General features: G+C 38.9%; 3 protein-coding genes across 10 annotated transcripts in view; all 3 read left to right on the forward strand.

Annotated features, from left to right (window-relative positions):
- The window catches only part of LOC108110035 (protein Teyrha-meyrha), a 32735-nt gene extending 22427 nt beyond the window's left edge, over positions 1-10308 (forward strand). For all 3 annotated transcript variants that reach the window (XM_041817716.1, XM_017218885.2, XM_041817715.1), the window contains 3 exons: positions 307-2374; positions 5996-6342; positions 6439-10308. In XM_041817716.1, the coding sequence (XP_041673650.1) occupies positions 307-2374; positions 5996-6342; positions 6439-7314 (3291 nt within the window). In that variant the 3' untranslated portion in view covers positions 7315-10308. The remainder of the gene's footprint in view (positions 1-306; positions 2375-5995; positions 6343-6438) is intronic.
- A 1906-nt stretch (positions 10309-12214) lies between these two features.
- Positions 12215-17804, forward strand: LOC108110108 (WSCD family member CG9164). Its single transcript, XM_017219003.2, has 5 exons — positions 12215-12758; positions 15496-15648; positions 15883-16009; positions 16072-16440; positions 16700-17804. The coding sequence occupies exons 2-5, from the start codon at positions 15514-15516 to the stop codon at positions 17020-17022; spliced, it is 954 nt and encodes a 317-aa protein (XP_017074492.1). The 5' UTR covers positions 12215-12758; positions 15496-15513; the 3' UTR covers positions 17023-17804.
- A 1573-nt stretch (positions 17805-19377) lies between these two features.
- LOC108110041 (inhibitory POU protein) overlaps positions 19378-26999 on the forward strand; it is a 32978-nt gene continuing 25356 nt past the window's right edge. For 4 of the 6 annotated variants that reach the window (XM_017218902.2, XM_017218903.2, XM_017218904.2 and 1 more), the window contains exon 1: positions 19378-20608. In XM_017218902.2, the coding sequence (XP_017074391.1) occupies positions 20483-20608 (126 nt within the window). In that variant the 5' untranslated portion in view covers positions 19378-20482. Of the gene's footprint in view, positions 20609-21303; positions 21337-26999 lie in introns of all 6 variants that reach the window. The other 2 variants (XM_017218900.2, XM_017218901.2) reach the window with 1 other exon arrangement.

Consider the following 26999-nt stretch of genomic DNA (forward strand, 5'->3'; position numbering starts at 1 on the left):
CTTAGCCCTCACTTTTGATTTTAGAAACCTAAACTTAAGAGTGCCGAAATGAGCGTTGGATTTGTTTTTTAAATCTGTCAAAGAATAAGTAACCCCTAGGTCTATAAGCCTGATTCAGGGCCAATTTCTCATCCTCCAGTTAACAGAAATCTTTAACAGATCTTAATATAGTAATATTATCTGAATAATAATACTATAACCTAACAGGAGTTTGAGAAAAAAGACTCATTACGCCTTCCCCTCTATTAATCCAACTCACCATCTTTCTTTCTCTGAACTTGCACCTAATCCGATGAACTCATCCAGGTCAACACACCGCCCAACATCAGCAGCAAGATAGATTCGCATTTCGGAGCCAGTCAGGCAGGAGGATCGCTTCCAGGATCGAATGGGATCTCGGCACCGGGACAATCGCTGACAGTGGCCCAGATCAAGCCCATCATGAAGGTCTCCTTTAAGCAGAAAATCCAGCAATTGCAGGGCGGCGGAGGAGCCAGCAGTTCGCCAGGGCCAAGTACAGGAGCCATAGCCAAAAAGGAGCCACCCAAGTCACTGGCCTTGGTGGCGAAGCATGCCACATCCGAGGATCCCGTTGCAGCAGCTGGACTGGGTTTGGGCCTGGCCATGGGTGGTAGCTCAGGCATAGCCACCATATCGAAAAGGATGGCCAAACCAGGCCATCGGATGGCCACACCCCTGCAATCCGACACGGACACCGATGGTACGCCCATCAAGCCGTGGTCCAAGCTGAAACTGGCCACATTGATGTCCTCCAGTTACACGAGCTTAACAAACTGTTCGCCGGATGACTTGGCCTCGCCGCTGAAGAACTACTCGCTGAGCAACATACCCCAGCAGATGGAGACGCATCCACGGCCACGTCATCACAGCGCCAGGAGCAGTTCAAGATCACCGCGGCACGGACACCATCATCACGGTGGTCATGGCCATCACCATCATCCAAGCTCGTCGAGTACAACCGGTTCGTCGGCCAGCCAGGCGAATCAGGTGGCGGCCAGCACCAAGAGGGATTACCTGCGTCTCCAGAAACCGGAGCAGCATTTGCCCGACGGCGAACTGACCGAGCTGGGCGGTAATGGACGAAGGAAGCTCTACCAGAGCGTCTTTGATCTATCGCCGGAATACTGTGGATTGCCGTTCGTCAAGCGTTTGAAGATCCTGAACGAACGCCAGAAGTTGGCGGAACTGGAACGGGCCCTGCAAACCCGTAGCTTTAGCCTGGACTGCTCGAAATCCGGACCAGATAGCAAGGTGCCCATTACGGAGTCATTGTATCGTTGCTATAGCGACACCTCCGGCATCTATTCGCAGTTCCTCAGTACATACGAGTCGACCACCAGCTCCACATCGATATCCACCAATACTTCCGCCTCTGCATCGGCATCCGCCTCCGCTTCCGCATCTGCTTCGGATAGCAACTCTCGCCAGTTACAGTATGTGCCCCTGCCACTTAGTCCCGAATCGAATGAGACCATGGAACGTCGCAAGCTGAAGAGCATACTCAAGAAGCTGCAGATGGGCGGGGGTCAACAGGAGGAGGCGGGACCGGGTACGGGCATGGGACAGGGACACGGACAGGGAACGGTAACGGGAACGAACGGGTCGAAGATCAACTCGAGTGCCAACCAAAAGGGCCAGGGCCTGCCGGCGGAGCCGACCTTGGAAGGGTACGTGGCTAGGCACAGTAAGCTCTTGAAGAGTGTAACCTTCCATTCCACTCTTTCCAGCCCGCCCGCCAGTGCCAAGGATGAGGAGGTATCTCCCTTCGGCGGTGCTGCGGCGATCGGTTCGGTGAATAACGGTGGTTGCGGTAACGGTACGATTAACGATAATACCGTTAGCTTGAGTTCGCGTTCGAATAACACTGCGTATACGTGTCCGCCGCCATCATCATCGGCGGTGGCATTTCCGTTTCCGGTACCGGTACCGGTACCAGCAATTCCAATTCCTTCCGGATCCAGCGCTATTCCACATCCCTTGTCCAGTTCGGAGGCGGCGAATGTCTGGTCGCCGACGTTGACGTTGGTAACGCCCACGAATTCGCCCCAGGAGAGTTTCGCGTTTCCTGCCCAACTGCAGGGGGAGTTGGGCGGACATGGAAACGGACGCGGACTCGTTGGTAGCGTTGGCAGCGCCTCAGCGTCGTTGTCGCCAGCGGGAACAATAGCAGCAGCTGCAGCAGCAGCAGCAAGTGCATCCGCTTCCGCTTCCGCCTCGTATGTCGTCGAGTGCTCATCGTCGTCGAATCAGATCCTTCATGCCCAGTCCACAACTGATTTGAATTTGAATTTGCAGCTCAGGCAGAACACGACCAGTGCGATGGGCGGAACAGGTTCAGGACCACGTCTGGAAGGTAAATATATCAGCTTCAGATCGTGTTTATATTCTATATTCGTATATATATATATATATATATTGCAACCTGATCAAGATCCAAAACAAAAGCAATGCCATGCAACGCTTGTCACTTTCCCAGAAAATCACGCTGTCTATATCTTTCTCTCTCTATTTGAGCATCAATTTCCACACATATACATTAACACTTGCGCATGTATGCGAGTCACAAAAACTCAAAAACTTTCTAACGCTTTAACCCCCCTTCAAGCTTTTTCGTCTAATCTTAACCCTAACCTTTCGCATGATACTCGTAACATGAACTGTAAAAATGTCCCTGAAAATTAAACTTAAACTTTGTATTATAAAACCCGAAATATTTATAACTTTAATTACAGACTATAAAGTGTAAGATCATGAATTACGTTTACTATCAAACTTTACTTTCTCATAATATAATATAAACTAAACTTTTTATACCCGTTACTCGTAGAGTAAAAGGGTATACTAGATTCGTTGAAAAGTATGTAACAGATAGAAGGAAGCTTTTGCGACCCTATAAAGTATATATATTCTTGATCAGGATCAATAGCGAAGTCGATTGAGCCATGTCCGTCTGTCCGTCCGTCCGTCCGTCCGTCCGTCAGTCCGTCCGTCCGTCCGTCCGTCCGTCCGTCCGTCCGTCCGTCCGTATGAACGCTGAGATCTCAGGAACTATAGCAGATACAACGTTGAGATTAAGCATGAAGATTCTTGAGATCCCGGGACAGCGCAAGTTTATTACAGCATCCTGCCACGCCCACTCTAACGCCCACAAATCGCAAAAAACTAAAATTGCTGAAATCTCAGGAACTATTGCAGTTAGAAAGTTGAAATTCAGAAAGTATAATCATTAGATGGCAACGCATCTTATAGTGGTACTACTATCCGCCCACACCCACCCATACGCCCACAAGGCTCAAAAGACGGTGTTCGGATTTTCTAGAAAAGCTGATATCTCGGTAACTATAAGAGATAAAAAGTTCGGATTAAGCATGTATGTTTCTATGATGATCTCAATGCGAATTGTTTTTTTCCGATCACGCCACGTCCACTCAAACGCCCACAAAACCCAAAAAACCAAAAATGAAAAAATCTCGAAAAGTATAAGATCTACACAATTTTGCTTAGGAACACGTATTAAGGAGATGCCTCTGCAACTTGCCACGAAGTTGCACCCAGCCACGCCCACTCTAACGCTCACAAACCGCGGAAAACTGTGGCGTCTATAATATTATTATGAATGCCTTCGTTTGACCTTGTGTAACTTATTTCTGTTAATATCTATCGATTTACCAAAGATTTTTCAAAGCGGAACATTATTTCGCTGTTTATAAAGAAATTAAGTTATAAGGCCTCACATGGGCAGTGACGTCACTATAAGCATACTCAACATACTTCCTCTGACAATAGGTGGCGCATTGTGAATTTCCACTAGCAAAATAATATTTTAAAATTTTGTAAAACAGTAACGGGTATCTTATAGTCGCGGCACCCGACTATAGCGTTTCCTCTTGTTAATGTCTGTTTAATATGTCGCACGACACTTCCCATAAAAGGGGAAATGAAAAATTTAAATAAATTTGAGTGCAGACTGCAATTAAAATATCGAATAAAAAAATTCAATTGATTTATGCGGCGCGCATTTTAAATGAAATTGAAGGCTAAGTCTTTGCAACGGTGATGATTTTGATAATAATACAAACACCGTTACTGCCTTGTTAATTCTTTTTTTTGAAAAAATATCCTCATTTTTGTTAGCTTTTTATTGGTTTTTTTTTCCCTTCCACCCTGTTATGTGGTTTTTTATTTGTCGTATTCTATTAGACGTAATGACTTTTAAATGAGACGCGTGCCCACAACAAGTAACAGGAGGAGGATCAAGCGTCATTTATTCGGTCAAATTGTTATTATTAATAATAGTCGCATTATGACTAGGAATAATTAAAATCCATCAAACGACCCGCTTAGGAGATGCGGGTGGCGGGATGCGAGGGTCGCCTTTGCGGTTTATTGAAAATGATTGAAAAGCAACCACCACCAATACGATAACAAAGGGAACACACACACGCACGCGCACTTTTCAATTAGCCCAATTAATATGCAAAATAATTTAACATCAAACGGCCAAAAAATATTTGAGAAAAAAAACACACACACACAAAGCACACACCATGTAGAGAGAAATTTTAACGAAAAAACCAGAAAGCATTTTTCAATTTAGAATTCACTTGAATTTAAGTTATTAAAAAAAAAACATAGAATATTTTTCTTCTTAGTTAAAAATGATTGGAAAATTGCTTGCCAGTTAGATTTTGTATATCATTATATTGGAATTGATATCATAGGGTTAAGCATACTGTTTAACCTGGTCATTTTTCCGGTTCGTGTATTTACTTGACCCGTTCATAAAAACTACTATTAGAAGTAATGCCATTACAAACTTGTAGATACCTTTGCTAACCATCCTAAAGTTAAAATCTTGCCCTTGCCCTAAAAACTAAAGTTTCAGCGTTTCTTTTTTACAATAAAGTTTGAACTTTTATATACGAGTAAATATAACCTCTTTTTCAGAAATTTCCCTTAAATTCAAATTCAATTTTCGTATAATTTAAGTTTTTGAGAAAGTGGCTATAAAATATATAACCAAACTACCTTCTATAACTCTCCTTCAGAGTTACTTCATTTCACCTGCTATTTTTTAACCCACACCCTATCAAGGTTTTACCCAAAAAAAAAGCTCAAGCCCACTAAGTAATTACTGATAATAATTGTTTTAAAAACACGGAATGTGCGTAGAATAAGGTAATTTTTCAGCTGTGATGTGCGGAAGTACAGTCAAGCACGCTTTGGGAACGAAATGGAATGAAAACAGAGGCCATGATGGATGATTAAGAGCATCCTTAAGAGCATCCTTAAGCGCATGTAATTAAAACAGCACAGAACACACAACACACACACATTGTCAATGCTTTTGTACATATATATACTTGTACCTAACACGATCATGTATATATATATAACATATACTATATAGAGATCCAAGCTGAGCTTTTGACGGAGCCGGTGCCACACTTGTAATGGTAATGATAATGGTAATGGTAATGGTAATGGGAATGAGAATGCGTGGCGTTTGTAAATAATTGTCGACGATGTACGTATGTATTGATGCCAAAGCAGATGTTAATATATATCCATATATATATATATATTTCTGATCCGTCTGTAACTTCTTTAAACTTCTAAAACCAAGAAACCCATACATCTGCTTTGGCATTCAGAGCTTCGTTCCTCGAACTCATTCTGTACTTGATTGTTAAAGCTGACACAAAATCAGAGTACTATATAACCAAAATCAGAGTACTATATAACCTAAGTATCTATAGCTAACAAAAAAAAAAAAAAAAAACGCTTTAACACCCCCACAGCCTAATTTCGATGTAGTATATAACTCTGGAAAATACATTTGAATGTCCTCTCTCTGTCACCCAAAATGCAAATAACATCACCTTTTGCCAGACACTACTACGTACCCACATACCCTCCTGTCATCTTAATCCCTTCCACGTACTCACAACGATGTGTGATCTTGCACTTAAAGGCTTCCCGGAGGCACAGGACTACTTCAATCAGATCCTCAGCGGCATCAATCACGTGATCAAGACCCACATGAACGAAATGCACTCCAAGTTCGAGACTCAGTTTTCCAGCATGGCCGGCGAAGTGCGACGACGTGATGCCATCATTGCCCAGCTGCAGTTGAAGCTGCGCTCCATTGAGGGCAAGTCTGCGGGTCCAGTGGCATCTACTTCTACGTCGGCCTTGGTTCTGCCACTTAGTCGGCGGCAGAAGCGAGAGAAGATGTCTCAGCTGTCGGTGGACGATGATGAGCCGCCCGAGGAGGAGGACAACAGCAGTTCGGGATCTTCAGCGGAGCTTCTGTTTATGGTAAGCTGGGGGGATACCTCCTATTAAGAAAATCAAATATTATTAAATGGAAGATTATTTTATATTAAATTAATACTTCGCCTTGACATTTTCCAGCGTGGTGATTCCCTGGACACAGTCTTCACCTCATCGCCGCCCATCCAAGGCGGCAGGCGCAGCATATCGCCGGGACCAAGTCGTCATCATGCCGCCTCGGCCAACGCCCTGAACTGCCCGAGTAGCTACTACGGTGGACCCGGCTCCCTCAGCTCCCGTCACGCCCAAAGCCATCCCAGTTTCTACTCTGGCCAGGGCAACGGACGTAGCAGTGGGCGTAGCAGTGGCTATCGCGAATGGAGCGGCGGAGCAGATAGCCTAGGCAGCGGGAGTGGATCTAGCAGCGCTCTCATGGTGGCCGATGTCACGGGTAATCTGGCTCGCTTGTCGGACAGCGTCATCCTGGACATTGGCGAAAGCTCCAGTTCGAGTTCATCGTCCAGCAAGATAAATATGGCCGATGTAGATGACGACGAGGAGGATGAAGAAGATCCCAGGAGGCGGGATCCACGAGAGGACGAAGATCTAGATAGCGGCGGCGGCGGTGGTGGAGGTGGCACGGCAGGCCACAACGACTGGGAGGTACAGATGCTGGCGGCCGAGATGGAACGGCAGGAACGCAAACGCGGACACTCCCTCTCCGACAATCTGGGCGAGCTGAAGCACTGCAGCACGTTTCTGCGACGGCGTCGGAAGTTCAGCGACACGGAAACGGAATTTAGTGAGACGGACATGGAAGAGCATCTGGCCAGATCGGGTAGTGGCGGCTCCATAGATCCAACTGGTTCAGGACCCTCTGGCTCTACATCCACGGGCCACCAGAGCGGCAGTCAGCGACCAAGAGCCTCCAGTTTGGATCAATTCAATCTGCGCTATGGCATCGGACGTGGAATCTTTAAAGCAATGAGCATCGACCGTGATAAAGACAAGCTTTGAGAACTATAATCACGACCAAATCTAACCCGATCCCGATCCCGTTCCCGATCCTCAACACTAACCACCTCAACCCAATCTCAACCAGAAGCAAGTTCAACTGCAGACAACCAATAAGCAATGGAATTTGGACAGTATTACCATGGTACAAGAACTAAGTATATATGTAAAGGATATACAAACACTAAGGAGGATGTGACGTCATATAGACCTATATTCTATATATGTTTAGCCCTAACGAAATCCCCCAGCAAAACGAATCGATATATACAGATATACAACATACAAAAGAAAATAAAGACCCGATCGAGATATATATATATATATATACTATATATAAAATGTAGATTTAACGGAAACAACAACTACTACTAAAAACCGAGAAACAAACACACAAATAGCCAGAGAGTGTTCCCAAGCCCCTGTTCGAATTAGGACTTTTCTTTTTAGCTTTTTTATATCGTAAAAGTTATCTCTATTAAGGGACCTTGCAAGGGTTGTTAGCCTTTAACCAGAGGTTAAGCTTTATCGGTTCGGAGGATCGCTTTTTGTGAAATTTTAAACTTTTCTTTAAGTTTTTGTTTAACTCTTCTGTAATATTACTTAAATTTCTCATTATTTATTAAAAAATATTGATTAATCTTAACTTTAACTTAACCTTTAGTTATCTTTCTCACAAAAGTTGTTATAATTATCTGTTATACTGTTATATGCTTTCTAAAAACACTTTGCAAGGTTACTTAAGATCTACAAAAACCAATTCCTAACATCATTTAGCACTTTTTTTTTGTCTAGAACTTAAAAAAAGAGAGAGAGTGTATGTGTGTGCGAAGAAGCTAGCACGAGAGATGATAATTCCCACATTAAACCGTCCTGAAAAACGTCCATGCCACAATGTTGCATGTTTGTTCATTTTGTATGTATCTGTATTTGTATCTATAGAACACCAAATCGTACCCAATCACATCTCATTCTGAACCCAAATCGGTATATTGATCTGTTGCTTTGTTTAGTTCATGGTAGGGCGGGGGTCTCTGGGGTCTCTCTACAGATGTATATACCTCTTATTGTTAGAGACTATGGAACATATATATACATACATATATATATACATATATTTTAAGTACGTACATATATATATATACACAGAAATATACATAGTTATATATATATCTATATATGAACTAGTGTAATGAAAACCGAAAGCTTTAATAACTTATATAGAAAACTATTTAAGAAACATTTTAAATACTAATCGATTCGGACAAATGTTTTCAAATAGAACAACAGGCCAAAAACCATTTCCAACAAGCCAACACACACACATAAGGCATACACACACACACACACACACATAACACACACACGTGCATACAAAAACAAAAATATCTAAAATATAGAGCCTATAATATGCATAGATTAGCGATTTACTTGTTGAACAACCTCGGTTCGAGCTGTTAAGCCTATCTAAGCGTTAGTCGAACCTATCGAAAAACTTAGACTTGCCCTCGTTGTTATCCTCCCTGCCTCGCTAACCCTACATCCTTTTCGGTTTCCTTTGCCCTGATCTAAGGCTGGCTTGCTTCCCCCTTCAGATATCCTTCTCTCATCCCTCTCCTCATCCACTAACTAATCTCGCTCTAAGAAACCACAACTCTAGCCCTGTAAGTAGTTTAGCGCTGATCAAGATCTATTTCGACACCGAAAAAAAAAGAAAAACTTAAAACAAAAATAAGAAGAAAATGTATCTCAAGACTATGTGTAGGCAGCAAAAGGAACACAACATGATTGTTAATTGTTGATTTTTATCGTTTGATTTATCGTTTTTATCGTTGCTCTGTGAACTAATCGCTTAAAACTTAAAGACAGCTAACTAGCCAGGCCCTAGACGCACTCACTAATCAGACGGTAGAGTCAGAGTAGAGAAAACTTTAGACACCCAACTCTAGTGTTTCGTAGTTTCAACTAGCCAACAGGAAAAAAATGGATGTTAAGCTGTACTCAAGCCACTTACTATCGCTCTGGCTATCTTGGCTATCCGATAACTATCGTACTGTACTAAGTGCACTAAGGAACACAAACATACACACACACACAAACATACAGATGCCACATACAGACATACAAAAAAGGATCTTAAATGATAACTAGTAAAGTTTCTAACAAAAAAAACTTACAAAATTCCTTTAAGTTTAGCTAGTAATCAGTTTTTATCGATGGTTTTGGTTAGAAAACATCGATAAGAACCGATTGCTATTCAAAATGACTACTTTTTCAAAAGGGAAAAAGAAGTTTTACTTTCTTCTTTTAAAAACTTCACATTTTCTAAACTTTTTCACTATACTTGGGTATATTTCTAAGATTTAGATTGCCTTTTTATAGGGTTAAGACCTACAGTCCTCCACCACTAGTCCACAGCAAGTTACAAAACCTGAAATTCAAGGAACAAGGAATTCTCAAATGGGTTCAAAATACAGATAAAAACAAACTTCAACTACATAAAGTTAAAAACACAAACAACAACAAACTTAAATGGGTCACAGCCAGCTAAGCAGTCCAACTAAATGTAATAAGACAAACGACAAGCACAACACTTATGTAATTCAAACCAAAAAAACAAAAACAAAAAACGAGAGAAGAAAAGAAAGCAAAGAGCAGTAAAGTAACTCTATATAAGATTTTGATTTAGTCCTTTAACGGATTCCTTTGTTTGACAAGGCCAGAGTGTTGGGAAAGCCTCAAAAAAGAGGAAAACCATTTAAATTGAATTACATACGCCAGGGACCACAAAATGTTTTTTTGTCTCTTTTTTATAAACAAAACAAACGAAAAAAAAAACAAGTAAACAAGTAAAAAGTAAATGAAAAAACAAATAAAAGGTTTAAACACACAAAAAAGGAAAACCTAGCAAGTTTTATGATAATAATGAGAAAGTGTTATTGACCTGATGGTAGGCAGTCATATAATCATTTAGCCAGGCACCCATTATATAGTCACCCCCCCTTCTGCCACCTCCTCTATATGTAATAATAACACTAATTACTAACTAATTTCTTACGTACGTATACCACTCACTCTCGGTTCAATTGTTGTTAGCCAACGAAAAGCTCTGTGAGTCAATTATGTATATGAATCATTTTTAAATCGATTGTTTTTAAACTAAAAAAAATAAAGAAAGAAAGATTGAAAAGCGCCATCTATAATGTAGAAAGATTGCATTCGCGGATTGTTGTCGTTGTTGATTTTAAATTTTAAATTGCTCGTCTTTAAGTTACTGGATATTTTTGTACATTAGTTTAAGGTAGCGCCTAATGAGTCCCACGAGTCTAGAGTAAATTCCTATATAAATGTATAAATACATAATATATATATTTTTTTTTTTTTCCTCCTAATTGCTAATTTCGCAATGTTGACCGAATACTAAACAGTATGTACTTATAGTGAAATTATACGCAAAAGATAATTTAAACTAAACTAAAAGAAAAGTGAAAAACTAAAGAAAGGCAAACCCCAAGCAAAAAAAAAAAAAAAAAACAAAAACTAAGGAATTAGCACATGTTAAAGAAGCGCAAAAATAAAATTAAAAATTATAAAAAAATAAACAAAAAAAAAATATAACGAAAACTTGCCTTCGGTTGCGAGTTACTTTGTAGTGTGCCAAATCTACATCATATCAACTTTTACTCACCACAAGGTATGATGTTGCTGCAAAATAATACGAACCCAAATACCAAATACTAAATACCAAACACTAACTAAAACTAAAACAAAAACTAAAACCGATCGATCGATGCAACTGAAACTGATGCAAGAAACCCAGTGCTAGCAAGGTGAAATATGAAACAAAAATCGAAGCAAACAAAAATTATTTGAATAAAAATGAAAAAAATTATAAAAAAAAAAGGAAAGAATTTCATTTTGGTTGGGTTTTAAGTAGAAAAAGAGGAAGATATTTAGATGAAATTAAAGTCTTTAAGGGGTATAAGGAGGTGCCTTACACTTTACTAAGCACTTTTGCCCAAAAAAATAGTTCTAGGAAACTAAAATCTTTGAGGGGTTTGCGTGAGGGTATGACACTTTTCCTTGGACTTTTGCCAATAAATCTAAAAAAATTTGTACATTTTCAGAAAGAGTTAATTTTTTTTTAAACTCCAAACTCTAAAAAAGAATCAAAAATATCCTCTCAGATAATATTTAGGAATATGCCAGTATTTTTAAGACCTTAGCGATAGATGGAAATACATTTCTTTTTGACTGTCTTTAAAAAGTTTTTGAGTAAAGAAAAGCAAAAATAAATTTAGAAAATATTCACAATTTTTTCAACATTTTTAAACAAAATTCTAAAAATATTTTCTAAAATTTAATAGCATTTGTATGCCACTTCTTGAGTTGCCTAAGAAACAAAACAGAAGAAATTAAACAATAAAGAAATAAGTTTATCCAACAAACTGAACATTTTTAAAGATTTTAGGATCTTTCTTTTCAAAAATTGTAAAAGTTAAAATATTTAAAATTCTATAAAATAAATCAAATAAATTTAGTTAGCTAGTCAGATAGTTAAAGTGCCAAGATAACCTCGAAAACCAGAAATTTCCTTCAAACTAAACAACTTTTTCAAAAATTTTTAATCAATAAATTTGCTACCAAAACTATAACGCCACCTATTGAGCATTCTGGGAAACTCTAACACAAATCTACAGAGACTGCGCACAGTGGTTGAAAAAGCCTTAAAAGCTGCACACAAAAAAAGAGGGTTGCTTAGCGAAGCTTTGCCCTGCTGCTGTGGCAACGCCAATGCAAAAAAAAAAAAAAAAAAAGAACGGCAAAGCTTTCGGTTCATCCCCCGTAAATGCGATGCTGCTGGCGCTTCTTCTGCTGCTACGAGGCCAGAAACTCTCAGACTCGGGACACGGGCGCACGCAGCACGCAGGCACACCAGAACGTACACCGGATTTAGTGAGCGGCAACAAACAAAACTGCGCTCCTCCCTTCCCCAAAACACACATTGCGCATACGACGTGTGGCCCGTAGCCGTGTGGCACAAATAAATAGTTCACATTTGTTTTGCTGCCGATTCTTTTTTTGTGTTTGTTTGTTTGTTTGGCGATTGTTGTTGTTGCTGCCGCCGGATTTTGTTTGTTTTTTCTGTGTGATTTTTTTTTTAAACAGTGCCTAGTGTCAGTCAGTGCGTTCGCTACTCGCTCGTTCGATTGTTTGTTCATTTTAAATGCGAGCTTGGTGTTTTTTAAAGCGACTGCGGGAGTGATTTCCTTTCCTTCCGCCTATCAGCAACTCCTAGATATTGCGAATTTTCTGTTTTCGGTTGACATGTAGCTGGGATTCTGGGCGTGTGTGTGTGTGTGTGTGCGTGTGTGTGCAGTTCGGGCTGTGCTTGGGTGTGTGTATGTGTGCCGGGGCAAAGGGGCAAGGATCCGGAATCGGTATCGGTAAGTCAAACAATTCATATATAAGAGAAAACAGCATGAAATTATTTGTTTACATCTCCCATCGAATGATTCGAAAATTCAAAATAATTGGGAAATGGGAAAATGGAAAATGGATGAAAAATACGGAATGCGGAATGTACTATCAGAGCAATTGTTTATTTGATCTCTCAGGCATTCATGTTCATGCCACATTTACCCACATTGCTCTGCTCTGCTCTGCTGTGCTGGCTTTTTTTTTCTTTCTTTGATTATATTCTGCACATGGCTTTGGTCTCTGGCAATCAAAATGCATATTTATTGGGGGGTGGGCCGAGGTGAACGTTAAATGGTGATGGGGTTAACTCCCCTTTCTAGTCATTGCTTGTTAGCATTATGTAAACCTGTGGTGGGCTGGGTCATCCAACCATTCGTTCCACCTGCGATGCCATCGGTTATGGTTCTAATTTAGCTGCCATTCAGCTGGTTGCGCTAATGTGCGTGGCTTTTGTCTGATTTATGCCGCAAAACAATCAAATTATTGCCAACCAGCAAGAAGCAGCCGTGGCAGCCGGGGCAGCCGTGGCAACCCCTTCTGACCACCGCAACGCCCAGCGGCTGGTGGTGCCCCGCTTTCTTTTTTTTTTTTTATGATATTTCTCTATTTCCCTTTTGCGGCTGCCTAGCCATTTCATTATATAGTCGCTGACATCCACTTTGAAAAAACTTTTCCAATCACTTTTGAAATTTTTTTGAAAGTATAAAACTACTTCTTAGCTTAGATAGAGCCCTCTATGAGTCAAAAAATTAAAAATAAAAGGGATAAATCATTGTTTCTTATAATTTGCATATCTAACTGAATAAAATATGGTCTTAAATGATGTATTTTCTTAAAAATTATATCTATTTAAGCTAATTTAACAACTTTTTGTTAAATATTTTAATATATTTTTAGTTATTTTTAAGTAAAAACTGAAATTTCTAGACTTTCTTGGAATATTAAAGCCTTTAAAACTGCTATTCCTTGAAATATTTCTTATTTTCCCCTGCAATTTAGTGATTTATCACCAAACCTCTTATATATATAAAATTTTCTTCAGTGTACATTCAGCTTACCAATTTTTTATATCGCTCTCCTTTCTTCCGCCTTGGGTTTTGTTTTTGTTTTGCGTCTTGTTTCAGCGTTGAACTAGTTTTTGGGCCACCACCACCACCAACACCAACAGCAACACCACCATCACCACCCCAGCCACACTCAGCGACGTTGTGGGTGGTTCAAGAAGTTCCCGTTTGGTGCGGTGTGGTACCCCCCTTCCTGCTTCACTTCCGGGGATGGAGTGCCATATCTTATATCATCAGCCAGCGACTTTTCCGGCTATTTTTTTCCTGTCCAAAGTTTATCAGTGCTTCGAAGTATATCCCTCAGGCCAAGGACGTGATACTCATCGAACAACCCTCGCCGTTTCTGCCCAGCTGTTGCATAAATTTTCGCATTTAGCTGCTTGTCTTTCACATGTGTCTATGTGTGTGTGTGTACGCCTTGCACATGTGTGTGACGGGGTGTCCTTTTGCGGATTTCGTTAGCGTTTTATGCAGCTCAAGGAATTCCGTTGAAGGCATGACAAGGCTTTTATTCTCTTGTTCTCTTTCTTCCTTCCCTTGTATGCCCTTTTTACCAAAGGGTATTCGTGGCTTTATGGCAAAGTGTTCTCCAGGATAATGCCTTTCTTATCTGAACAGGTCGCAGATTATCCTTTAATCAGAAGGCTGAGTGGTTTTCTTAAGCTGACATTTGAGGGAGATTGCAAGATAGTTAGAGTGCCTAAAGTAGTAGTTTGCTGAGATGGTGAGAGTGCCTAAAATAGGAAAAGAAAATCCGTATTAGCAAGTAAATCAGAAAGCTAAGTCAAGGCTTACCTTTTTTGATAATAATTTCAAACTTTCCCCTTGACTCTTTGTTAAATTAGAATTTAACATTCATATTTCCCAGCCTTTCAAGTTCCTAAGCTCCTTTTCTAAAATGTTATATATATATATATATATCTTTAATTATCTTTAATTTATTCCCCATACTCACCATGGCCTAATGCCTCTCCTTCTAATGATTTTGGTCTGCCCCAATAATTGGCAATCAGTCACCGGAGACCTCTTCTATCAATATTAAGGACAAGTTATCAATCATTTGGGCCAGCCAAACATTAAGTAAGAGTATCCCTCTTTCGTTTTCATCAGTCTCCCTGGAAAAACTGCCTTCTTCTGACGGGCTTTCCTTTCAATTTTCATTTGCAAGCCAAACTCAAGTGCGCTGCGCCACCCATTTCCGTTCCGCTGTTCTTGTCAGTCACTCACTGAGTGTGGCGTTGGGTGTGTGTTGTCGGGGTTACCAAAGTCGTAGGGGGGCCGCCGCCACCCAGGAATATTGGCCAAGTTAGGCCAAGTTAGTCAAAGTTAGCCAAGAGTGAGAGAGCTCGCCGGGAATGGCTTCTGCTCTCGCTTCCTTTTTGTTTTGGAGTTCCTTTGGTCCTTGTTCCTTGCGCATTTGTTTGGTTGTCATAACAAAATCAACAAAAACATGAACCGAAAATTGATTCCCGCTATTGTCTTTCGTTCTGGAAAAATAGGAAAAAGATAATTGGCTTCATTAATGCGAACATGTTCATTTGAATTATTTTTACATAAACGAGCTACGAGCTACGAGCTTCGAGCTCCAGCTCAAGGATAATGCCACCGCTATCAATAAACCCAATAATCTTGCTTTCAGTAATGCAAAGACGGCGATATGGCACTACAAGGCTGGCGCTTTTTCGGTGTCTCGGCAACCATCATCATCTACATCGGCGGCGTGCTCTTCCTCTCCATGAACAACATACCGGGATCGCATCCAAAGAGACCGCGCATCGAACGTTTCGCCGAGGTGAGTCATCAATTTTAGACATTTTCCAAGGAAAAGTTTGCTAAAATAGGCAAAGATTATATACAAAATGCAAAAGTTGAAGGGGAAACAGTAAATCTTCTTCAAAACAACTTTTTAGCCATCAGAAAGAGTGACAGAAATGGTACTAAATTAATAGATAGATTAGATAAACTAAGAATAGTTATTAACCAACTTCCTTGCCTTTGCCTTAAAACCCCGATTTTCCCTCCGCAGTTTCCCAGCTTTCATAGTCCTCGGTTTCCGATGCCCAGCCGCAAGATGACGATACGCTGGTGTCGTGACCTTAAGTACATAAATCGAGATCTTCCAATCTACGCGGACTACAAGGCCGACTTCTACAGTGAGTATTCTATAAAGACAAACTCAACAACATTACATTTTAAAACCAACTTAAACCCCCAGCGGCCCTGCCCAGCGATGTCAGTGCCGCCCTACAGTCCCTGCCAGCATTGACTGCTCTAGCCAGCTTTCCTGGCAGCGGCAACACGTGGCTACGCTATCTCCTCCAGCAGTCCACCGGCATTCTAACGGGCAGCATCTACAAGGATTATGGCCTGTTAAAGACCGGCTTTCCGGCGGAAAATGTCTGCAACAGTTCAGTATTATTGGTGAAGACCCACGAGTGGGGCAGCAAGGCGTGGGCACCGTTCTCAAAAGCAATACTCCTCGTCCGAGATCCGGAAAAGGCGATTATCGCCGAGTTCAATCGCCAGAGTGGCGGTCACATTGGATTTGCATCACCAGATCGTTATAAGCGCACCAAGGGGAAATGTACGTAATAAGTAATCTAGATCTAGATTAGGGGGGCGGGCAACTAACTAACTTGCTAACTAACTAATTAAGACTAATTATGAGAATTAGGCATGGGGCTAGGCTGCCAAGCCTAAGCTGTAATCCATTTTGATTGGTTTTTGAGGTAGTCAGAAACCGGAATCATATGATGTTTAGATCTTATATGGTTTAACATATACATATATCTTAATCTTAACCCTTCAACCAACTGATTTTAATCGCTTTTCCATACTTACAGATTGGCAGCAATTCGTGAGCAACAAGCTCAAGGGCTGGGAGATGATGAACCTCAGTTGGGCTCGCAACTTCACGGGCAGCATCAAGGTGGTTTTCTACGACGACTTGGTTCACCATACAGAAAGGGAACTCCGTTCCATCCTGGAGTTCTTGCAGTTCCCCGTCAACGAGCAGCTGATGCGTTGTGCCATCATGCGAAAGGAGGGCATCTTCCGGCGTAAGAAGCGTCTGTTATCCTTCGATCCGTATACGGAAACTATGAGGGCTGAAGTACAGAGTCGACGGCGCATTGTCTACGGTTTACTAGGACGCCAAGAACCCTAAAAGATATATATATATATATGAGTATCTATAAGAACTTTGAGGCAACGAGAGGGGAAAATCGAATTCGTACCACCAAGAAAAAACAACTCACAATTGCAACGATGCACAAGGCAAACCGGAATTGCAATCGAGAAATCGAGAAAGAAATCGAGGAACCCACAGCTCATCACGATATGTAGGACCATAGATCTCACTGGGAGTCTGCAAATAGTTTGTAGTTTAAATGATACACCCAATCCTTCACCCCCCCTTACTGTTTTTCCCAATTCAAAAAAAAAACCAATCGTTTGCTGCTCGCTTGGCGCATTAGTTCAAATTTTGTTTGTGTTTAAACTTAGGTATGAGATATATATGTATATTAATTCAATATTATAGACGCATAACTTTAGGTTGATATATGGTATATATATGTACGTACGAAAAATTTGGTATAGGCTATATACAACAAGGTATTATGATTCCTGAACGAATTTATGAAATTCATTATAGGCCATGTTGTGCTTCATCGCTCACCCAACACGAACACAAAACACGAATACAAACTCAAACTCAACTAAACTCGACTCATCCGCCACTTATCCTTTGGTCACGTTGAGATCCCATATTAGACTATCCTTGTAAAAAGTTTTATACACGACTCTACAGTAACTTGTGAGATATTAACAATGGAATGTATTAGATAATTGTACAAAAAAAAAAACAAAAAAAAAAAAAAAGAAAAACAAACGAAAAACAAAAATCGAATGAGAAACAATGAAGTGAATTTAAAAAGATAACTCTGTTTGTTTTTATTTTTGGGCTGGGGATTTCTGGTTTCCTTGAGAGCTTTTGCTGCTTTTAAAACGGAAATTGTTGCGGAGCTTTAAGGACCTTCTGGAAAAGCTTTTTCTTTCGCTTAAAGCCCCTAAAAGTCCTTTAAGTAACTTTCGAAAGCTTGCATGTAAACAAGGATGTATGTAAAGGCTTTTGCTTGGTTAAACCTGTCTTCATAGCAAAGTTTTCATTCATAGATGGCGCTAGAGGTACGATATTTGAAATAATCTGTGACCTGAATGGCACAAAATATGAAATAATAATCTTAAACTGTTGTTTACTTAATTAAGTAATTATATTAACTCCATTAATAAACATTAATTATAATAAAAAATAATTAAATAAAGCAACTTTTACACAGGAACATGTTTTTAACTTGAGTTTTGGCCTATTTTTTTTGGCCCATTATAATAACTATATTATTCTTTTCTTTAAGACTTTTTAAAGAGTTTATAATCTTAAACAACTTTAGCTGCTCAAAAATTTATAAAGAGTTCGCTGGAAATGCTTTTTAAAGTTATATTTCAAATTATTATTATTTTTAACTTAATAAAAGTTAAGTAAGGAAAACATATTTCTGAATATCTTTTGTTATAGAAACTGGTTTTCAGTTGTCTTTAAAAAATAAATCGTCTTTTTGGAGTTATAAATACTACAAAAACTCAAACTTAACTTGATTAATTTCATACCTAAAAACCCGTAAAATAAACAGTTTTTACTTAAATTAAATTTAACTTAACTTCCATTTAATTTAATAATATTTCAAGATTACTCTCCAGCTAAGACTTCAATACTTTGTACTTACTTAAATTAATAACTAAATCTAATCTATAGCCATAGGCACCCTGTAATCCTCATCCCGTAGTGCTCCTCAGATCGGAACACCCTTTAGGTGATTTGCCATGCTGCATGCTTTTAACAGTTGGACTGCAACAACTAGGCCTTAGCCACTCCCCCCTCGAACTGACCCACCTGCTGGCTGGCTATCCCTGACCCACCTCCTCCGGCTTCCGCTTCTCTTCCTCCTCTTAGCACCTCTTACTCCTCCTCTGCTCCTCTGCTCCTCCCCTATACTGCCATGTACGCCCATTTTTGTTTTGGCATTGTTGGCCGCCGTCGCTGCCGCCGCGTTGGCGTTTTGTGCCTTTTGTTAAGGCTCAGCCGCCGCGCCACACCACCCACTCAGCCACCCACCAAGCTACCCACCCGTTCCCCTTTCGAAAATCGACAAAAATGCGGAGAAACTGAAAAAAAAAAATTGTGCCATATGCTGGACGCGGGGCATTGCGATGCTCGGGTTTTCCAGCAACGCAGAGCGGCAAGTGGATTTCGAAAGGGGGGTGGTGGTTCTCGAAGGGGGTGGTGCTACCCTATCGCTAACACACACACACACACACACACAGAATACCAGAAGCCACTGCGCAAACGCTGAACCACTAAAAACGCTGGCATTGGCTTCGTCAAGTTTGGAAGGATACGCCGGGTAGAGACACACCGTCGACTGCCCAATTCCAGCTGAACGAAGGCGCCGGCAGCGCTGCCCGCTCCCAACTGGCGACCAATCATGGGCCACATCCTTGCATTATATAAGGATTTTGGCTGCCATTTTGAGCCAACTGCGTGGACACGCCCACGCTGATAAATAATGAAAACATGTCGTCCGCCCCATTGAAAATAAACTCTGAAGTTAGCGAAACTCATCATAGAATTCTTTATCACAACACCACGCGCGCTTGTCTAGTTGTGAAATCTGTGTCCTGTGTGTCCTGTGCGCTGGCGTTTTTAAGTTTCTCGATTCTTCGGCAACAACAACAACAACAGCAGCACCAGTAACAACAACCAAATCTATCTAGTTGAAAGGCGGCGGCGATTCGATAATAATAATAATAATAAACGGTCCCGGTCCGGTGTTAAGCGATAGCGATAGCGGTAGCGGTCAAGCGGTACAACACACACAGCTCACTAAACTCACTCTAAACACCAGCAAAAAAAAAAAAGTAACAAAAATATTCAAAACAGGAAACGGAAATCGAGCGGGCCAACACACTCGTATCCGGCCCAACGGTAAACAGTTTGAATGCCGACGCCAATGAAACCGTTATAACCGTTTCGAGTGCGCGTCCCAACGTAATCGAATCAAAGTCCAACTCACACAGCTAAGGCTGGCTAGCAGCAAGCAAGCAACCGGCGGTCAAACCACAGTTTCTCTCTAACTCCTCTCCATAGGCAACATTTTTTTACTGTGATTTTTTTCTCAGTTCGCGTCTTTGAAATCACAAAAAAAAAAAAATTAAAAACTAAACGGAAATTACAAAAAATTTATTAAAAAAGAGAAAAAGAAAAGAAAGAAAGTAAAGAAAGCTCAGAAGAAGAAGAAGAAGAAGGAAAATCTATAAGTGCAGTGAAAGGCAAATTAAACGAAAAATCAAATCGAAAACGAGGCAAGCAAAAAAAAAAAAAAAAAAAAGATAAAGAAAAAAGGGCGCGCCATCGAGAGCAGGCCCAGTGGTTTTTTGATAATTTGTTGATGTCCTGCATGCAGGACACGCTCTAAAGCTGTCCAAGTAAGTGCTTCAAAATTTACTCGCCAACCACTTTCGACGCCTCCAGGGCGTTCAAGCTGGAGGAGGATTTCGTCGGCGGCTGCATGACAATGTCGATGTACTCGACGACGGATAAAATGAAAATGTCAGCGCCCAGTTGTTTTCCAGGACGCTACAGTCCCTCCTATCGAAGTTCGGAGCAGATGCGTCGCTGTATGCCAAATCCATCTGTAAGTATCTAAGGAGTAAAAGGAGTCTTGAAGAATTCTTCTAACTAGAAATACCCCTTCGTTCTTCATGGTGATGTGGTATGGCAGGAATCCAAAAGGGGATTCCTGTTGAGTTTTAGGGACAACCTTATCAGGATACTTTCCCTTGGGTTTGGTTTCTCTTCGTCTTAAAGTTATATCTTTATATTACTATATAGTACTTAGCTAACTATAGATCAGCTATAGTAATCCCAAATTGGTCTTGCTTTGATTTACTTAAAGGCTTAATATGAAAGCTTAAGGAAAGAAAGTTCTTAAGACCTTAAGTTCTTAAGATCTTCATGAACTTATTAGGACTTTACTTAAAGTTTATCCCATATAGAATCTATTTTCTGAATAATATCATTCAGCTATTTCCCTGAAAAACAACCTTCTTAACATGATACTTAAGTGCCTTTGTTAACCAGTTCTAACTATCGTATAACCTTTAATGCATAACCAAAGGATATTAGTTAGTTTCCCAACCAACACATAGCAACTATAATCAAAGTTTAACCTCAAAATATCATCGACAAACCCAAAAATCTAATATTTAACCCACTTACTAAGAACTTTATTAATCCTTTAGTCTTTAAAAACAATATAAATTAAGAAACCTTAAGCAATTACATCCGTGAATAATGTTTATTTACTACGGAATATCCTTCCTTCTACAGATTCACATCTCATCATCTTGCGATTCAATCGAGGTATGATTTTCACATTAGTACATTGTTTTTCCCACCTTTCTCTCTCTCTCTGTCTCTTTTCCCCGAGTCATTGCAAATCAAATTGATTTCGGTATGGATTATAATCAGAAAACCTTCTGCAATCATTAAACTTCAAGTCATCTTGTCACGTTTAAGGTGTATAAAGAATTTCTAACAATTTATGAGAGTTTAACTTGGCTTGGTGGGGCGAGTAATATTTGGATGGGATATGGGATATAGTAAAATCTTGATTAGGTTAATGAATTTGGGACTTAGAAAAGGTTTTTACTTTTATCTTTCCATTCATGAAATGTTTATATTAAACTCTTCTTATATATTTCCTTTTACTTATATTTAAAAACTGAATTTTAAAACACTTTTCTGTTCCTAATATTCCTTATTATTCTTAAAATCAAATCCCTTCCTATCATTTCACACAGTTTAGAAGCTGCCATCTTCTTAAATATCACATAAAAAGCATTATTAAGTTCTTAAATCTTAACTCTTAAACTCTGCAAGAAAATTTAACTGATTTATGTTTAGAAAAAGTTTACCTTCTTAACTGTTAAAATCGGTTAAGGAATGTTTAAGAACATATATATATCAAAAATATGAAAGTTAAAAAGGTAAACTAATTATTAAAGAAATTACAAATGGAAAATATATCTATAAAGCTATAAAAATTGTTAATTTAGGAACTTCTTAAGAAAATTAAAGAGATTTTTTCTCTAAAATTGCATTCTCAGAGTTCCTTTTTAACCAAAAAAATATTAAAATTAAATAATTAATCAATTAATAACTAGAAAATATATCTCTAAACTTGCAAATTCTATAACTATTTACCCTTTTTTTTACATTTTCTTCCAATAAGCAAAAGTTAAACTTAAAATTGAATTTGTAAATAGAAAATTTAACAAAAAAAACTTTTTGCTTAACAAAAATATTTCCAATTTCCCCAGCTAAACTCACTCTTAATTGCCTAATTTCCCATTTCTAATAAGACATATAAATATCACTTGCACCTTCCAAAGACCAAGTTAATAACAATATAAAAAAAAGGGGAAAGTTGCTCCTGTGACCCGCAAATATCAACTCCATTCATACTTTCGCAGGCAGCTGAATAATATACAAAAAAAAAAGGAGAAAGAAAAACAAGAAAAACTGAAAAGAAAAACAGGCAGGCAGTCAGGCAGTCAGGTTGGAAAAGCAAGTTGTGCGATATACAGAAAGAAGCTTAGGGACACGCCGTGTTTTTCCTCTGTCTGAATGCATTAATAACGAATAATTCGGAGTATTTGGCAGGCGTCTCGGAGTTTGCCAGTGTCCTGTTGAATTTTTTATGAGCTTTGAGTTAAAAATTGAATGGGAACATGGGCAGACATTAAATGGTTATTACTGACAGTTCTCAGACAGGTTTATTGATGCCAGTCTGATGCTGCCAATGCTCCTGCGCCCTGGTCAGGATTACAGGTGAAATGGCAAAAGGAAAAGCCAACAGCAACAGGAAATGTAAATGCATTCCCATTACCAACCAGTTTCATGATAATTTCCGGCAAATATTTATCTTAATTAAGTCCTGAAAATTGTCGCTAAAGTTTTTTTTTTGGGTTCTCCCAGTTCTCAGTTTTTTTTGGGTCTTTCCTAACCCAAAACCCAAACCCAAACCGAATAGCAAACCCAAAGGGTTGTGCAGTAACCTTGAAAAGTGATTTGAAATTCATTTGCATTAATTATTTAACAACTATTTGTATGCGCTGCTGACCAGCTAGACAAATAAAAAATGTAAAAGCCCAGGGCCAGAAGAACAAAGACGGCTAAAATATATATATATATATATATACTACCGACTATGGGTTGGAATGAAACTGGTTATAGCCGCCTGGGTGATAAATGCGTTTATTAGAGGGTGTTAGAGGTGTTCCTTTTCTATCAAAAGAGTTAGCAAATGTCAGTGAAATGGAATTCGAAGTTTATTGGTGTTTTTAGTCTGAAAATAAAAGAAGTTTAACGAGCTTTTTTATAGGTTTTGTGGAAATTATTACCCTTTTTTCTTCCTTTTTAAAATACATTTTTAAGACAAAGTTTCATCAGTTTAGATGGCCTTAGAGCAGCGTTTATTTTTATGATTTATTTTGGTAGAATTGTAGAAAGTTTATAGGAAGTTAAAGGACTTAAAATGAAGTTTAAGGGAAGTTAAAGGACTTAAAATGAAGTTTAAAGGAAGTTAAAGATCTAAAAATCAAATTAAAAGGAAGCTAAAGGCCCAAAATCAAAGATTTAAGGAAGTTAAAAGAGTAAAAATAAAGGTTAAAGGAAGTTTTAAAGACAAAAAATAAAGTTAAATTGAAGTTAAAGGAGTAAAAATAAAGTTAAAAGCCAGTTAAAGGCCTAAAAATCAAGTTAAATGGAAGTAAACAGACTAAACATAAAGTTTAAAAGCAAGTTAAAGATCTAAAAATCACATTAAAAAACAGGTAAAGGAGTAAAAAGAAAGTTAAAAGGAAGTTAAAGAGCTTAAAATAAAGATAAAAGAAATTAAAATAAATATATAGATAAAAAATATTGTTAAAAAAAGTTAAAGGTCTAAAAATAAAGTTAAAAGCTAGTTTAAGGACTTAAAATGAAGTTTAAAGGAAGTTTAAGGCTTAAAAATAAAATTTAAAGAAGGGTAAGAGACTTAAAATAAAGTTTAAAAACAAGTTAAAGATCTAATAATTAATAATAATAATTAAAATAATAATATTATAAATAATAATAATTAAAATAAATTTAAAAAACTTAATAAAGTAAAACCCAAAAACAAACACAAAAACCCACTTAAACTGCCCTAAAAATAAAAACTCTCACAGTAAAAAAAAACTTTTAAAAATTTCTTCCTTAAATTCCAATTAAATTTATTAAAAAAAAAAAATCAACTAACCAGGCAATTTATAAAGAAAATTATGAAAAATAAAAGTTATAAAATACCCTTTGCTAGGCCATAAAATCTGCATAAAGAAATGAGGAAAAAGAGCCTGGAAAATTAGTAGAAAACCTCTCGCGGAAGCGAAAACTTGATTGCCTGCAAAACAGGTGAATTGAAAGCACGAGACGGGGGAAACACACCTTTTTTTCCCACCACCTCTCATTTTCCAACCACCTTACCCCACCCCACTACCAACAGAGTCCTTCAAATTAATCCGACACAGAAGCACTTTAAACCAAAAAAAAAGAACAAAAAAAAGGCCAAGAAGTAAAAAAAAAAAGAAGAGGGAAAATCACTTGAAGTGATTTCCTTCTTTAAGAGCCAACAACTACATTTGCTTATCGGATTTATTCCCCTTCAGCTGCTGGCCGTTAGCCACTTTTCGGCTTTTTTTTTTTTGGAAGCTGCTATCTCATCCAGCTAGCAAGGCTGCGGACCAAGTTGAATGATCAAAGCGCCGGATTTATAGGATTTATATGCTACCCTTGGCTGGGCATTAAGCAGCTCGGGGAGGGAAAAACTTCGAAGGGAAAAGAGAGAGAGTGGGTTGGCACTTTTTGGCTGGTTACAAAAACACTTAACGCCTTGCAGTCCATTAAATGGAAATTTGTCGTCGATCCCCTGGACCAGGGAAGGCGTACCAAAACCAAAAACCAAAAAACCCGTAGAAGTGTATGATTTCCAGGGGCGGTTGGTTGGTTGGTTGTCTTTTTCTCTCTTCTTTATTATTTTTTTTTTGTTTGTTAAAAAACTGAGAGGGGGGCTTGGGCAGTTGTTGTCATTTAACTTGAATTGTTTGCCTGCCGCGTTAAATGGACAGCGGCGGCGGCGGCGTTAATTTGATTTAAATATTCATAAACTGCATTTAATGGCCGCGACATTAAAACGAAACCAGCGGGAAAACAATTGACAAATTATTGGCAAAATAAAAAAAATATATATAAAAAAGAAAGAAAAGAAAAGAAAAGGAAAAAAGGAAAAGCAGGGCAGGATATGCCATTTGCTGAATGGTAAAAGTTGAAACGCTGGATTAGCAGAGCTCAATTTCAGTTCAATGAGAGATTAAGTAGATGGGGAAAGCTATTTGGCAGATCAAAGGGATTTATAGATATTGATAGAGGATATATCTAAAAAGTACTTGAATAAGTCAAAGAAAATGGTAGTCTAGAAGGCTGAAAAGTTAGCTGTTTTATGACAAATGAAAACGTTTAAATATTACTTTTGATAGTTCCTATAACAGATCTGTCATTAACTCCTGAAAAAAGTTAATTTTATATAATAAAAAAAAGCAAAACAAGGCATTAAGTTTACCAATTTAAGCATTAACATGGCTTACTTTCTTATATATAAATAAAAATCAAAATAAAACAAACTTTCTCTAAACTTCCTTCCAATAGCTCTCAAACTTTAATGTTATCCTTCAGCCCTTTAAAGTCATTTCTTCCTTCGAATTTAATTGCTCTAGAATTCCGGTTTTTTGATTCGCTTTCCAGCGATAAATCGATAAAATTAAGCATTCAGCAATGCGTATCTATTTACACACATCATAAATATTAAATTCCCACAAAAATCAACAACAACAAACAAAAAAAAAAAAAGAAGAAAATCAAATTATTTATACAAGGCACACATACATACAGAAAACACACACACACACACATACACACACATAAGAGCAACACACGTGGAGGCGAAAAATGACACAAACAAACAGACTGCGAGACAGAAAGAGAAGGACGTAAGGGACGAGAAGGACGAGAAGGAAAAAAATAACAGTTCACTTGATTAATTTTTCACACTAATAAAGAATTTATGTGCAAGTGTCAGCCTGCAATGGGAACCCCCTATGACTCTCTCTGTGTGTATGAGTGTGTATGAGTGTGTGTGTCTGTGTGTGCGAGCAGGTCAAGACACAGTCCTGGCCAGCATCTCACCTTTCTCTCCCTTTTCCACCTTATGACTATGACTATGGCTATGGCTTATGGAGGAACCTGGCCTAGGTCGTGGCTAGAAAGAGAGAGCAAGAGCGAGAGCTAGATGGCGCTGCATAATTTGATGAATGACTGCGCATATTAATTCATAAATTAATTTACTGCTGCTGTTGCGTTGCGGTGGAAAATTTATTGGCCAACAAACTGTTGCGAATGCTGGTCAGGAGAGATTTTAGCCAGGTCGGTTATCCTTGATTCTAAAGGGTGTTATATAAGGGAAGGGAATGGAAAGGATTGAATTTTTTAGGGGGTTTTATGGGGGGGCAAGGGCACTGATTTTATGGTAATGGTTAACTTTTCTTAGAAAAGTTAATGGAAAATTGAAATGAACACGATTTTTAAACAGATAATTGGTTTTTAAGTAAATAATATCTTGTTAAAAAACTTATTTGAGGCATTTAACTTCTTTTTTAAAGTTTTTAATTGAATATTTCCAACTCTCTACCACCAAACTGTGCACTTTTCATTAGACCAAACACATTCCTCGTTTTATTTTTCGCATTCCCCGTATAATCCTTATATCTCTTACCCGAACTCTGTCATTTCCTTGGCATCCCGTAATGGGAGCACGCATAAACGTGGCCATTAAGGCAACTGTCGCAAAGGTAACACGACCCCCTTTTCAACCGCCCGCTCACTGGCTTGCTGCAAGTGCAAACAAACTGTCGCTGTCAGATTATTTGCACACCCAACCACCTAGCCACCCA

Source organism: Drosophila eugracilis, unplaced genomic scaffold (assembly GCF_018153835.1).
Source record: "Drosophila eugracilis isolate 14026-0451.02 unplaced genomic scaffold, ASM1815383v1 contig_1858, whole genome shotgun sequence".
Lineage (NCBI taxonomy): Eukaryota > Metazoa > Arthropoda > Insecta > Diptera > Drosophilidae > Drosophila > Drosophila eugracilis.